The sequence below is a fragment of the Amblyraja radiata genome, chromosome 9 (assembly GCF_010909765.2).
Source record: "Amblyraja radiata isolate CabotCenter1 chromosome 9, sAmbRad1.1.pri, whole genome shotgun sequence".
In the NCBI taxonomy this organism is placed as follows: Eukaryota; Metazoa; Chordata; class Chondrichthyes; order Rajiformes; family Rajidae; genus Amblyraja; species Amblyraja radiata.
This window is the reverse complement of record NC_045964.1, coordinates 46,443,831-46,459,909: the sequence shown is the minus strand read 5'-3', so window position 1 is coordinate 46,459,909 and position 16,079 is coordinate 46,443,831. Positions and strand designations below refer to the sequence as shown.

At 45.2% G+C, this 16,079-nt stretch overlaps 1 protein-coding gene across 31 annotated transcripts in view; it reads right to left on the bottom strand.

Moving 5' to 3' along the window:
* Window positions 1-16,079, bottom strand: part of nid2 (nidogen 2) — a 119,150-nt gene that overhangs the window by 22,098 nt on the left and 80,973 nt on the right. For 20 of the 31 annotated variants that reach the window (XM_033027303.1, XM_033027300.1, XM_033027305.1 and 17 more), the window contains 4 exons: window positions 10,802-11,041; window positions 6,900-7,145; window positions 3,451-3,690; window positions 1,611-1,862 (listed from right to left, as the gene is read on the bottom strand). In XM_033027303.1, coding sequence (XP_032883194.1) covers window positions 1,611-1,862; window positions 3,451-3,690; window positions 6,900-7,145; window positions 10,802-11,041 — 978 coding nt within the window. The remainder of the gene's footprint in view (window positions 1-1,610; window positions 1,863-3,450; window positions 3,691-6,899; window positions 7,146-10,801; window positions 11,042-16,079) is intronic. The other 11 variants (XM_033027312.1, XM_033027302.1, XM_033027321.1 and 8 more) reach the window with 7 other exon arrangements.

Sequence of the window (16,079 nt, the reverse complement as noted above, 5' to 3'; positions counted from 1 at the left end):
TTAATTTAACTTTGAGAAATATTTGTAGAGACTGTTACAGCAACAGAACCCTGCAGAAGTTTATCCTGCTTCGTAACTGGATCTTGTTTAGTGAAATGCGATTTATGAAGGACATTTACATATTATAATGTGATTAGAGTAAGTTTGAATTGTAATTAGTTTTTACACAAATGGATTACAGAATAAGAATAATGCAAGGAAGGTAATATTCAATAAGGTTAATATCATGGAACTCACGAAAAAATAAAGTTGGTCTCATTTTCTGATGACATTTAAAAAAATGTTTTATCCATTACTCAGTGTGCCCACTGATGCAACATAAAAATTAAGTCAAAGAATCAAGAGTGTTTAATCATTATATGTAACAGTGACAGAATAATGACATTCTTACTTGCTGCAGCCTAACAGGCCCATAAATGCAATCACACACAGATAGTAAATAATAATCAGTAATACCAGATAACCATTCCAGTGTAAAACCAAAGTGTCTCATAGTGAAACAGAAGACACAATCTATGGAAGATCATAGTTGCTGTGGTTCGTGCTATGTAGCGTTCAAGGACTGAATCAGTTTTCAAGAGCTTGAACACTCTTTCCAAGGTTGATATTCTTAGTAAATACCTACTTATTGATAACAAGAAAGACAAACAGCGGTGGATCAGTATATGAGAAGTATTCTGAGCTGATCGACAAAATGAGACACTTGTAGTTTAGCAAAATAACTAATGGGAACTGGACATTTGGAGGCAGAAAAGTTAAGAATGTTACAACTCAAATCCAATGACAGGGACCAGCACTTCATAGTCACAAGAGTACAAATGAACAGTTTCGCTGAACAGCTTCCCTCAAACACACATGGGTTTAAAAAGTTCAGTGACGTAGGTGTAATTTAACAAACCTGGAAATCACTTTGAACTTTTCTCAGAGTCAGTGTCATGCAGCATGGTAACAGGCGCCCTAGCTCAACTCCTCCCTGACAACCAAAATGCCCCATCTAAACTAGTCCCATTTGCTTGTGTTTGGCCTAAATGCCTTTTTCGTCCCATTTACCCCTGGCAACTTTAAAGCACGACAATGTTATTTCACTTATTTATGAACAACTAATGATGAACAGATACCAGAACCAAACACAGTCAGTCAATGAGAAAAAATATGTACAAATCCAGAATCAACAAATGTACGCCCTGGGTAGGCGAAATTGGGGTAAATTTACCCCAGGTTGAGAATCCTTGCTCTAAACCTTTCCTATCTTTCCAAGTGTCTTTTAAATGTTGTTATTGTACCTACTTCAACTACATCCTCTAGCAGCTCGTTCCATATACCACCACCCTCTGTACGGAAACGTTGCTCCTGGGGTTCCTATTCAACCTTCCCCTCTCACCTTAAACCTATGATCCTACCCTGGCATTCATCTTATCTATTCCTCTCATGATTTTATACACCTCTATACATAACCCCTCAGCCTCTTGCACTCCAAGGAACATATTTCTAGCCTGCTCAACTTCTCATCCCCTCAAGTCCTGGCAACATCCTCATAAAATAATACCACAACATCTTCTGTTTTTCTAAAATACATGATGCATTGGTTGAACAGAGTATTGACTAGTCACCTGGCAAGTCACAGTGCGGTTGAGCTGTTCCAGGTGGTATCCTAGTGCCTGGGACTTCCTGTCCGTTTTCGTACACACACCAGCAGTGGCCTGTGCTGCTGTGGCATTGCATCAGCCTGAAGTTCCCTTCTTCATCACACTGAGGGATGTGGTGTCCCAGCAATGGTTCAGGTCCATATGCCCGCATCTCCATTTGCAATCTCTGTTGTTGCTCTTCACACGCAGTTTTAGGGCGTTCATTCCTTTCTGAAATGTAAGAATTGAAACTAGTTGTGAAATGATTCAAAGCCAAAAACAATCACTAAAATTAGCCCTTGTAATGCTCTTTCTTTATACCCCCTCCCAATGCAATACATGTAATCTACTAATTTATCGATTCAATCCATCTGAATCCCTGGAATAACCCTGTAGACATCACATATTCTCTTTTCAACTGATGGGCGTTCAGGACACAATCCTTGATCATTTACGATTCTTTTTAATTACCGTAAAGACTTGAGGAATTATTAGGACAACAAAAACATGAATGAAAAAAACACATTTGAAACATTTGATGATTCAATTGGCAAGGAGGGAAATGAAGAATGGAATATTTAAACGGAAGGAATTTAAACAAAAATAACTTATTGGTCTTATCATCGTTTCTCAATTTTTATCCCTTCCACTGAGCATCTGCTGGTTGCGTCTGTTTATGAATTATTGTGGAAAAACAAAAACATTTACAAAGCAAAAACTTTAAGTTAATATTCAATTTAATTCAGAACACAAAGAAACCAAGGAAACCACAGGGGAAAAGATATGGATATTAAGTTTGGCAGTAAAAGTAACCTTTGAGAGATGGGAAGGAGGTTGGATAGAGATATAATCTAGAAAGCACCAGAGCTTTGAGCAGCAAGCTAAGGTAGTTAAAGGAGTTATTTTAAACCAAGATTACCTTCAGTTCAAAGCCAACTACTTGTAGGCCGTTTGTAATTAAATGTGATATTATATGCCAAAACCAATTGCTTCCATGATAATCAGCTTTTATAGTCATGGAGTCATGGAGCAGTAGAACATGGAATCAGGCCCTTTGGCCCATCTTGTCCCCGCTAACCAAGTTGGTATATTGGACTCGTCCCATTTGCCTGCATTTGGCCCACAGCCGCTAAAAACTTCCTATCCACATTTCTGTCTAAATGTCTTCTAAAAATCCTAATTGTGTCCACTTATATTACTTCCACTGGCAGGATATTCCAGATATGGACGACCCTCTGAGTGAAAGGTTGCCCCTGAGGTCCCTCTTAAATCTTACTCCTCTCAAGCCTATGCCCTCTTGTTTTAGAATCTTCTACTCAAGGAAAAAGACTGTGAATATATACTTTAACCATATCATGCACAATCTATACACCTCAATACAGCAACTCCTCAGCTTCCTACGTTCCACAGAAAAATGTCCCATCCTTTCCCTATGTCAAGTCAAGTTTATTCGTCACATACACATATGAGATGTGCAGTGAAATGAAACGTGACAATGCTTGCGGATTGTGCAAAAACACTACAAAACGGAATGGAACAGAATCACATATTACATATTTGTGGGAGGAAAAAAATATATATCGTTTTTTTTAATAGCTCAAGCCTGCAAGCCCAGGGAACATCCAGGTGAATGTCTTCTGCATCCTTTCCAAATCAATGACTTCCATCCTATAGCTGGGCAACCAGAACTGTTCCCAGTACTCCAAGCGTGGTCATACATTTATGGAAAATGTTAAGGTGCTTCACCAAATTTTTAGTTAGATTTTCCAATGAACTTTTCCTTTTTCCCCCCCACAGTATTGAAAATTGACCCTGAAATACTGACCTGTCGGCCCACAACGCGGTTGAGCGGTTCCAGATGGTGTCCTGGTCCCTTGGACTTCCTGCCCATTTTCGTGCACACACCAGCAGTGGCCTGTGCTGCTCTGGCATTGCACCGGCCTGAAGTTCCCTTCTTCGTCACACTGAGGGATGTGGAGTCCAACAATTGGCCCACGCAGGCTCACCTCTGCTTCCATCCGCTCCCTGTGCTGCTCACAGGCTGACTTTGGCTGCTCATCAGCTGCTGATGAAACAAAACGGTTTGGAAACAATCACCAAATAAAGTTGAAATCTCTCAAAGCGATTAATGAAACTTCTTGTATATCCAGAGTGGCCAAAGTTGGTTATTATTTCTAATGCAACTTCAGAGGTGTATTAAATGAATGCAGCAAAAGACACCGAACATCTTAGTTCATATATTGCACATATTCTGCAGAGCACACCCCTTGGAACAGGACCTGTACTCGCTGGAGTTTAGAAGGATGAGGGGGTCCTCATTGAAACTTACCGAATAGAGAAGAGTTTGGATAGAGTGGATGTGGAGAGGCTTTTTCCACTAGTGGGAGAGTCTAGGACTAGAGTTCATTAGACAAAGTGGGACCCGTTGGGTCCCAGTCACACGGGAGGCCTAATCCCCCAACGCAACCCATTCCCCAACACAATATTCCACCACTCACCCATAGCCCCTAACTGCGCATGCACGGCTCATTTCCCCTCATCCCCGAGCACTCACTCCCCCTCTTCATCTGTGGGAGTGGAGGAGGGGAGGGAAGTGGGATGTGTGGAGGGGGGTGGGGTGGGATGGGAGGAGGGGTGTGTGTGGATGGGGAGGTGTAGGGGGGGAGAGGGTGGTGTGGGGGGAAGGGAGGGGTTGTGGCAGGGGCGGTGTGGGGTGGGGGGGGATAGGTGTGTATGTGGATGGGAGGAGTGTGGGAGGGGGTTGGCGGGATGTGGTGGGGGGTGTGTGGGCAGGGGGGCTTGTGGGGGGAGGGGTGTGTGGGCAGGGGGGGTTGTGAGGGGAGAGGGGTGTGTGGGCAGCAGGGAGTGAGCTTGGAGAAAAGACAGGGGAAGAGCCATGGGAGGGGGGCTTCACGGGGGAGGGGGAGGAGCCAGCGAGGGGGACCAGACGGGGTAGTGGCTGTAATTGGCGTTGCGATGGGGACTCACTGCGGGCGCTGGTCGCTGGTCGTTCTCTTCCACCGGGATCAGAGTCTCCCCTTTACATTTGGCAACATCTCCGACCTTGGACTGGGCTAGGTTTCCCACGCTGGGCTGTGCTGGGCTGCTACTTGGGGCTGGGCTGCTGCTTGGGGCAGGGCAGGGTGGAGCTGCTTGGGTCCGGTTGGAAACCTCTGCCGGCCATCCTCAGCTCCAGTAAAGACGTGATGGCGCAGGAAGGGGCGGACCGTCCCGGGGAGTGACGGGAAGAGACTAATCCGTGCGGTGCTGACTGGCAGGAGAAGAGATCGATCTGCGCATGCGCGGTTTTTAAGAATTTTAACCTCGCTAACTTTTACAACATTCAACCGATCGGAACAAAACTTGACGCACTCGCAGCACAGGAGAACATTGAGTGAACTGGTGAAAAATCACAGCGCCATCACGAACCGTTTTTGCGCAAATAGAAAGACCGCCAAACCGGAAGATAACAAGATCAGAGCTTTAGTTATGTATAGATAGCCTCGAAATTAAAGAACATTACTTTAGGAAGGAGATGAGGAGGAATTAGACAGATGGTGGTGAATCTGTGGAATTCTTTGTCATAGGAGGCTCTGGAGGCCAAGTTAATGGATATATTTAAGGCAGAGATAGATAGATACTTGATTAGTATGGGTGTCAGAGGTTATGGGTAGAAGGCAGGAGAATGGGATTAGGAGGGAGAGATAGATCAGTAATGATTGAATGGCGGAGTAGACGATGGCCCAATGGACTTACTCTGCTCCTCCCATGACAATTTCACACAATATTTGTAATTGTGCTACCCAGTAATGCTACTCAACAAAGATTATATTTTCAACCCATGGTCTACATTTGATTACAAGCATCACTGCCACTGCTTTAGATTTTAAGAAGGTCTTCTCGGTACAAAGTTTTTTTATTGAGTGTTCATTGTGAAGGGGATGTGGCAACATTTCCATCCTGGTTTGTAAGTGAAAGGAATTTGTTTGGCAATGTGATTACACAGTACATTCTGTTCTTATCTTGCGACTGGGAAGACAATTTGAATTGAAATTCAATGATTTTAAGTCACGGGTTCGTTGCCAGAGAAAAAATATAAGAAATACAGAAAATATTCAATTAGAAACAAGAGAAATACAGAAACGGGACCATTGAAATAAGAAGAACAATTTATTTTGAGGGGTGTTCATTCTTTAAGATCTAAATGTTCCATTGACAATTCTGACATGTTTTGCTACACCATTCACTGACCACAGATACATTTCTGACCCACGGGCTAAAGGAATATATCATTTTGTAACGTTTGAAACTTTGAGTAAGAGGTGAATTATTTTGATGAAAAAGTGCAAGTCGGTGGAACAGCAGTGGAAAAGGGCACTCTATAGATGCAAAGAATGCAAGAGGTATTCCAAAAGAGTTTACAATAGATCGCAGATAGGATAGGGGAAACCGTCAGAAGAACCAGATCTTTTCAATGTAGATGTAGACAAGTATCTGTCGTTCAACTTTAACCAGTAGTTAGAAGCACTTTGCAAGCGTAAAGGCCCTGTCCCACTTACGTGTCCTTGGCATGCAAATTACTCAACCTCGTCGTCGGGTTGAGGAGCACGGGCATCGTGTGGCCGCGCGGGGCCGGTCCCACTGAGAAGCGCTGGAGGGGTATGGAGTTGTGCGCAGTATCGCGCGGCGCTCCGAAATTTTGTAGCGAACGAAATATTCGTGCGCAACCGGCCTGTCGCGTAACTGACGGCCAAATTGGGACAGGCCCAAGACCCTAGCGCGACGCAGCGAAAGGGGCCAAGAAAATTGAAGATAGACACAAAATGCTGGAGTAACTCAGCGGGACCAGCAGCATCTCTGGAGAGAAGGAATGGGTGACGCTTCGGATCAAGACCCTTCTTTCAGACTGAAAAAGAGTCTCGACCCGAAACGTCACCCATTGCTTCTCTCCAGAGATGCTGCCGGTCCGCTGAGTTACTCCTGCATTTTGTGTCCATCTTCAAATGGCGTCACGCGCTCCAGACGGCTCTGCGGGCGACCTTCGTGGGACCGTCGCGGCTCAACGCGACTACAAGGTCGTGTAATTAGCATGCCAGGGACACGTAAGTGGGACAGGGGCTTAAGAGATAACTGCTGCCTGAATCATTCATTATCATGCTAATCAACTTCTACGCAGAACACAAGAGCCTCACTACAACAATAATTAAAGTCTCTTTGAACTCCTCATGTTTGCCACAACAGTGGTCATTTCATTTAATTATAATGGTAACTGACCTGTCGTCCCACAGCGTGGTTGAGGTGTTCCAGGTGGTGTCCGGCTCCCTGGGACTTCCTGCCCATTTTCGTACACACACCAGCAGTGGCCTGTGCTGCCGTGGCATTGCATCGGCCTGAAGTTCCCTTCTTCATCACACTGAGGGATGTGGTGTCCCACAAGCGGCTGAGACCCACGCAGCCTCACCTCTGCTTCTAACCGATCCCTCTGCTGCTCACAGGCAGACTTTGGCCGCTCACTGTCTCCTGAACAAACAAACACAAACCTGCTGTTGAAATAGTCAATAATACAAATGCAGTTTTTTTCAAAGTGGACTCATAATCCTGCTGTTCTTAAATAAGTGCAATTTGAGGTGGCTTTGTGTGGGGAAACGGACCAATTCCACTGGAGCCTGGTTTTCCATTGAGCATCTATGCCACAGCATTGTGCTTTGATGGTGACTTTATTGAGGTGCCCAAGATGAGGGGCATGGATAAAGTGAACAATCACTGACTTCCCCAGCAGGGTAGAGAAATCAACAACTAGAGGACACAGGCTTAAGGTGAGAGGGAAGAAATTTAAGAGAAATCTCAGGGGCAAATTAGGGGAGGCATTGTGGCACAGTGGAAGAGTTGCTGCCTTATACTGCTAGAGACCCGGGTTCGATCCTGACTATGGGTACATACTGTACAGAGTTTGTATGTTCTCCACGAGACCTGCCTGGGCTTTCTTCGGGATCTCCGGTTTCCTCTCGTACTCCAAAGACGTATAGTTTTCCAGATTGATTGGCTTGACTGCCAAAAGATTCCGCCAGCGTTACAGAGGATTGGGCCGTGGACACGGAGAGGAGGTCAGGTAGAGAGGAGAGGGGAGAGAAGGAGGGAGGAGGTGAGAAGAGGGGGGGGGGGGGCGAGCGAGTGGCCTGCGAACAGCAGAGAGAGACAGCACCGGCTTGACTCTCTGGAAACCGGCAGCTGAGTGAGCGGGCGGGCGGGGGATGGCTTCATAAGCTGCATGGTCAGCGCAGACAAGCTTCAGCGCATGAGTGCCTCTGACCCTGCGATTGAGCAGAACAAAGATCCTATAGCGGAGCGCAGCGTTGCTGCAGAACTTTCTCGATCCTTCTGCGCCTTTTGAAGAATAGGGGGGGCTAACGTACCCCGTTGGAAACTGCGCATGCGCGTTGACAGCAGCTGCATTAATCCAGAGCGGCGGGGGGGGGGGCACGAGGAAAGGCATTGTGAGGTCAGCAGCTGGGCAACCTTAATATTTTTTTTAAATGTCAGTTTGGTGATAAATTTTAGTAAATATCTCGGGAAATTATGGACCAAATTTATAGAGGATTGGATTTTTGAAATCATAAGAAAATTTTCTACCAGAAGATATTAAAATGTCACTGTTATTGTAACGTCAGCCCCTGGGCAGCGGTCAGATTTAAAATAAAGGTCAGATTAGTCAACAATTTTAATAAAATAGTCAGGAAAATAATGTACCAAATGCACAGAGGAGTGGATTTCTAAAATCACAAGGAAAATCTCTACTCAAATATGTAAATATTTCCCCGTTTCGGCATCTGGTTTTCGAGGAGATATGTTTCACAGGCAAAATCACACACGCACGCACGCACAGAGTTTTAAAAGTATATAGATAGAGATGATAGATTTGGACAGAAGTATGGATACAATGGGTTTAGAGAGCTATGGGCCAAATGCAGGAAAATGCCGATTAGTCCACAAATTGATCAGTATGGACAAGGTAGCTGAACTCTCTCGTTTTCACCCAGCCCACAGCTAACAATGGACCGCTTCCTTGACCATCGTTACTTTTTTGCATATCTTTCACTTCTTTGTTCTATATCTCTCTCTATAGCGCCGTCTATATCTCTCGTTTCCCTTTCCTCTGACTCTCAATCTGAAGTAAGGGTCTCAATCCTGAAACGTCACGTACTCCTTCTCTCCAGAGATACTGCCTGTCCTGCTGAGTTACTCAAGCATTTTGTGTCTATCTTCTATGACTCTAGATGTGGCATTTACGAGTTATTTACTAATGCAGGTGAAGTGTTTGCTGTCAATATTGCAGATGATAAATTGATCCTGTGGTATTGATGGTGTCAGAGTAATTGATCTGTACACCCCTTCAGCCCTGTTTCCATCCAAGTTGGCATACTGGGCTAATCCCATTTGCCTGCATTTGGTCCCTAGCCCTCTAAAGCCATCCTATCTATATCTGTCTGAATGTCAAACCCCAGCTCTTAAATGTGACGCAAACACTAAAGACACCGTTGCTGAGCTTCATTTGCCAAACACAGGCAAATGGGACTAGCTTAGATGGGGCATTTTGGTTGGCAGGGAGGAGTTGGGTTAGGGCGCCCCTAGAGCTCTATCTAACTCTTTTAAATTCATCCAGTGAATTAGCCTCCACTGCCTTCTGTGGCAGAGAATTCCACAAATTCACAACTCTCTGGATGAAAACATTTTTTCTCATCTCAGTTTTAAACGGCCTCCCCTTTATTCATAGACTGTGGCCTCTGGTTCTGGACTCCCCCATCATTGGGAATATTTTCCCTGCATCTAGCTTGTCCAGTCCTTCTATAATTTAATACGTGTCTATAAGAAAGCCTCTCATCCTTCTAAATTCCAGTGAATACAAGCCCACTCTTCCCAATCTTTCCTCATATGACAGTCCTACTATCCTGGGGATTAACCTCGTGAACGTACGCTGCACTGCCTCAATAGAAAGGATGTCCTTCCTCAAATTAGGAGACTAAAATTGCACACAATACTCCAGATCTGGTCCCACAAGGGTCCTGTAAAACAGCAGAAGGACCTCTTTACTCCTATACTCTTCCTTCTGGTGGCATGGTTTAATAGATCTCAGAATAGGCAGAGAGCAGGGACTAGACTAGCAGGGACGAGACTGCCAGTGTATACAGTTCATTGTTGCTTTCCTGATAGATGAGCTATCCTCCTATCACTGACCCTCACCAGTCAATCTAGAGCAGGAATGATGCATCAGAGCAGGGTGAGGTCCCAGGAGCTATGCAGCACTCCACTCAGGAGGCCATTGTTAGTGCCGTAACTCTCAATTAGCATCTGAACATACCAGCATAACAAACACTTGCACGTCTAACAGCGGCCTCACACTGAGAGTACACACTTCAACAGACATCAAGAAGAGTCCCGACCCAAAACATCACACATCCTTTTTCTCCAGAGACCCGCTCAGTTACTCCAGCACACTGTGTCCATCTTCACTATTACCATAATCGGTCGTCTTTTTGGAGTCACGGAATCATACACACCATAACAGGCCCTTCCTTGGGCCCACCTCCTCCATGCCAACCAAGATGCTCCATCTAAGCTAGTTCCAGTAGCTCACATTTTATTCATATCTCTCTAAATCCTTTACTATCCATCAAACTGTCCAAATGCATTTTAACTGTTGTTATTGTACCTGCCTCAACCACTTCCTCTGGCAACTCATTCCTTATACCCATGACCTATGTGTGAAAAAGTTGCCCCTCAGGTTCCTATAATTTTTTTCCCTTTGCATCTTAAACCTATACCTTCCAATTCTTGATTACCCTATCTCGGGAAAAGCCTATGCATTCGCCCCATCCAAATTATGCAAAATTCTGGTGCAACTCGGTGGGTCAGGCAGCATCACTGGAGGACATGGACTGTTTGGGTCGACATTTTGGGTTGAGACCATTCTTCAAACTGTAGAAGCACAATTTTATAGACATCTCTAAGAACACCCATAAGCCTCCTGCACTCCAATGAATAAAGTCCCAGCTTGCCAACCTTTTCTTACACCTCAGGCCCTCGAGACATCAGCCTCCCCCGGATCACTAACACAGAAATCACTGCGGAGGCAATTTTTGCGACAACAGTTGAGTTCGTTAATTATAACCTAGACTGACCTGTCGTCCCACAACGAGGTTGACCAGTTCCTGGTTCCGTCCGAGTCCCTTGCACTTCCTGCCCGTTTTCGTGCACACACCAGCAGTGGCCTGTGCTGCTGTGGCATTGCATCAGCCTGAAGTTCCCTTCTTCGTCACACTGAGGGATGTGGAGTCCAACAAGCGGCCCACGCAGGCTCATTATCGCTTGCAGTCTCTGTCGTTGCTGTTCACAAGCAGTCGTTGGATGCTCGTTGGTTTCTAATTAAACAGAGAGAGACTGATTGTGAACCGGTTGTGGGACGTATCACTGATGGGGATGAGTCAACGCCAGCAAAACCACGGAACTGATTGTGGACTTTGGAAGGGGTAGGATGGGGACACACAGTCCCGTTTATATCAACGGGTCGATGGTGGAGAGGGTCAAGAGCTTCAAATTCCTGGGCGTGCAAATTTCTGAAGATCTCTCCTGGTCCGAGAACACTGATGCAATTATAATGAAAGCCCATAAGTGCCTCTACTTCCTGAGAAGATTACAGAGAGCCGGTATATCAAGGAGGACTCTCTCTAACTTCTACAGGTGCACAGTAGAGAGCATGCTGACCGGTTGCATCGTGGTTTGGATCGGCAACTAGAGCGCCCAGGAGCGGAAAAGACTACAAAAGGTAGTAAACACTGCCCAGTCCATCATCGGCTCTGACCTCCCTTCCATTGAGGGGATCTATCGCAGTCGCTGCCTCAAAAAGGCTGGCAGCATCATCAAGGACCCACACCATCCTGGCCACACACTCATCTCCCCGCTACCTTCAGGTAGAAGGTACAGGAGCCTGAAGACTGCAACGTCCAGGTTCAGGAATAACTGCTTCCCCACAACCATCAGGCTATTAAACTCAACTGAAACAAATCTCTGAACATTAATAGACCATTATCAGTTTATTTGCACTTTATCTGCTTATTTATTGATGTGTGTATATATTTATATAATGGTATATGGACTCACTGATATGTTCTGTATTCATGCCTACTATATTCTGTTGTGCTGAAGCAAAGCAAGAATTTCATTGTCCAATCTGGGACACATGACAATAAACTCTCTTGACTCGTGACTTGATTAAAAAAATTAAATACCAATCTCATGGTGTATTCAGCTTCTTTTATAGTCCTCCTGTCATCAAACAAAAGGCTTTAGATACAGACAGGCTGATCACGTAGGACTTTGTTGACCAGGTCAGATGTGGAAGATCTGCCATGCTGGTCCTCGACACTCTTCACTCAAACGACAGGCTTTGGGGAGAGGGTAAAGTCTGACCTACTCTTGGGAAATAGAGCAGGACAATTGACTGGGGTGTCAGTGGACAACTAGTGATCATAGTTCCAATAGTTTTAAGATACCAGACCAGATGCCCCATTTTCAAAACCACATGCTACCTCGGGATTGCAACCAACCTAATCATGGTCCTTTTTCACCCCAGTCATTTGTTCTTCTCCCATCTTCCACTGGGCAGAAGGTATAACATCTTGAAAGTATGTACCACCAAATTCAGGAACAGCTTCTTCCCCACTGTTCTCAGACTCCTGCATGAGTTTCTCATAATGGGTGTAGTCCTGATCGTCCAACCTACCTCATCGTGGACACTGGACTACCCGATCTATTCCTCTCATGATTTAGTATACCTCGATAAGATCACCCCTCATCCTCCTGCACTCCATGGCGTAGAGACCCAGCCTACTCAAACTCTCCCTATAGCTCACACCCTCTAGTCCTGGCAACATCCTTGTAAACGTTTTCTGAACCCTTTCAAGCTTGACAATATTTTTCCTATAACATGGTGCCCAAAACTGAACACAATATTCTAAATGCAGTCTCACCAACATCTTATACAACTGCAACATGACCTCCCAACTTCTATACTCAATACTCTGATTGATGAAGGCCAATGTGCCACGAGCCTTTGTGACCACCTTATCCACATGCGACTCGACCTTCAAGGAACCATGCACCTGTACTCCTAGATCCCTCTGCTCTACAACACTACCCAGTCCTACCATTTACTATGTAGGTCTTGCCCTTGTTTGGCGTTCCAAAATGCAAAACCTCACACTTCTCTGTTAAATTCCATCAACCATTCCTCAGACCACCTAACCAATCGATCCAGATCCTGCTGCAATCTTTCACAACCATCTTCACTATCTGCAAAACCACTCACTTTTGTATCATCAGCAAACTTGCTAATCTTGCCCTGTTTGTTCTCATCCAAATCATTGATGTAGATGTCAAACAGTAACTGGCCCAACACCAAACCCTGAAGCACACCACTAGTCACAGGCCTCCAGTCCAAGAAGCAACCTTCCACCATCACCCTTTGCATTCTTCCATGGAGCCAATTTGATACCCATTCAGCGATCTCTCCTTGGATCCCATGCGATCTAACCTTCCAGAGCTGCCTACTTTGCGGAACCTTGTCGAATGCCTCACTGAAATCCATGTACACTACATCTACAGCTCTGCCCTCATCAACCTTTTTGATCACGTCTTCAAAAAAATAAATCAAATTTGTGAGACACGACATCCTACGTACAAAACCATGCTGACTATCCCTAATCAGCCCTTGCCCATCCAAATGCCTGTATACTGTATCCATCAGAATATTCTCTAGTAACTTTCCAACTACAGATGTTAAGCTCACCAGCCTATAGTTCCCAGCATTTTCCTTGCAGCCCTTCTTGAAAAAAGGCACAACATTTGCCACCCTCCAGTCTTCCGGCACCTCTCCTGTATTTAAGGACAACTCATAAATTTAAATTCCCACAATTCCCTCTCTAGTTTCCCGCAATGTCCTCGGATATATCTGATCAGGCCCTGGAGATTTATCTACCTTCTTACACGACAGTACTTTCAGTACTTCTTCGACTGTAACACTGACTGCTCTCAAGCCACTTCCATTGACTGCCCCAAGTTCCCCCGTCCTACTGTCTTTCTCCTATCTGCTCCTATCACTGGTGAACACCCCTAATTCTACACCGACTATGGAACATCGGGGCCCATCTTCCACACTACTACAGACTTGTTTTATTTTCATTCTCTAATTATGATTTGCACTTATTGAGTATACGAATCAGAAAGGCATGAGTGTCCAGTCCAGTTTTATTTTAGAAGTTTGTGTAATTTATGTATAATTAGTTTTACCTGTGTTTGTCTGAGTTTGTGTGTCTATGATGCTGCTACAAGCAAGATTTGCACTGCACTTGTACCTCACCATTTAGCACTCATGCACATGGCAATAAACTTGAGCTTGCAAGATTTAAATGAAATAGGCAAAGGGATGTTTGGTAAGTCTGAGATTTTTGAAAAACTTAGATAGCAAGAGTTCAAGGCCTGTGCGTTCCTGCTAGAGTGAAGGGCAAGATCTGTAGGAGCAGGGAACCCTCGATGACGATATATTGTGGTTCTGGTCATAAAAAAGGCATGGGTCAGGTATAGGCAGCTGGGATGAAGTGTATCCCTGAAGGAGTATAAAGGATTGAGGAGATTACTTAAGAAATAAATCAATTGGGCAAAAGAGGGTATGAGATAGCTTTGGCAAATAAGATTACAAAGAATCCAGGGATTTTGTACATTGTGGAAAGAAAGTAACTAGAGAGAGAAAATATGAGTATTCAAAGACAAATGTGGAGCGACAGGAGATAGGCAAGGTCCTCAATTAATATTTCCCAGGGCTCAAAATTAACGGTTGCCCGGGTGCCAATGGCGACCTAAAATCCCGCCGGGCAACCTAAGAGCCATGCCATTTTGCTTGGCTTGGAAAGCACCCGGGATACCTATCGTTCACTTCTGAGCGGGCCCCCATCTCTATCTCTCTCTCTCTCTCTGTCACTCTCCGTCTCCGCCCGCCATCCATCTCTGTCACTCTCCGCTCCGCGGCCGGGTCTCCACTCTCTGCTCACTGCTCATCCACCGGCACCGCCGGCCGCCTTACACATGCGCACTGCCACGGCCTGCACATCCACTCCCTGCACATGCGCACAACCATGGCCAGCACATCATCGGTCATGTTTCGCAGATGTAACTAGTAGAGTGGATAAGGGAGAACCAGTGGATGTGTTATATCTGGACTTTCAGAAGGCTTTCGACAAGTCAGAAGGCTTTTGACAAGGTCCCACATAAGAGATTAGTATACAAACTTAAAGCACATGGCATTGGGGGTTCAGTATTGATGTGGATAGAGAACTGGCTGGCAGACAGGAAGCAAAGAGTAGGAGTAAACGGGTCCTTTTCAGAATGGCAGGCAGTGACTAGTGGGGTATCGCAAGGCTCAGTGCTGGGACCCCAGCTATTTACAATATATATTAATGATTTGGACGAGGGAATTGAATGCAACATCTCCAAGTTTGCGGATGACACGAAGCTGGGGGGCAGTGTTAGCTGTGAGGAGGATGCTAGGAGGCTTCAAGGTGACTTGGATAGGCTGGGTGAGTGGGCAAATGCATGGCAGATGCAGTATAATGTGGATAAATGTGAGGTTATCCACTTTAGTGGCAAAAACAGGAAAGTAGACTATTATCTGAATGGTGGCCGATTAGGAAAAGGGGAGATGCAACGAGACCTGGGTGTCATGGTACACCAGTCATTGAAAGTAGGCATGCAGGTGCAGCAGGCAGTGAAGAAAGCGAATGGTATGTTAGCATTCATACAAAAAAGGATTTGAGTATAGGAGCAGGGAGGTTCTACTGCAGTTGTACAGGGTCTTGGTAAGACCACACCTGGAGTATTGCGTACAGTTTTGGTCTCCTAATCTGAGGAAAGACATTCTTGCCATAGAGGGAGTACAGAGAAGGTTCACCAGACTGATTCCTGGGATGGCAGGACTTTCATATGAAGAAAGACTGGATAGACTCGGCTTGCACTCGCTAGAATTTAGAAGATTGAGGGGGGATCTTATAGAGACTTACAAAATTCTTAAGGGGCTGGACAGGCTAGATGCAGGAAGATTGTTACCGATGTTGGGGAAGTCCAGAACAAGGGGTCACAGTTTAAGGATAAGGGGGAAATATTTTAGGACCGAGATGAGAAAAAACATTTTTCACACAGAGAGTGGTGAATCTCTGGAATTCTCTGCTACAGAAGGTAGTTGAGGCCAGTTCATTGGCTATACTTAAGAGGGAGTTAGATGTGGCCCTTGTGGCTAAAGGGATCAGGGGGTATGGAGAGAAGGCAGGTACAGGATACTGAGTTGGATGATCAGCCATGATCATATTGAATGGCCTACTCCAGCACCTATTTTCTATGTTTCTATGTCAT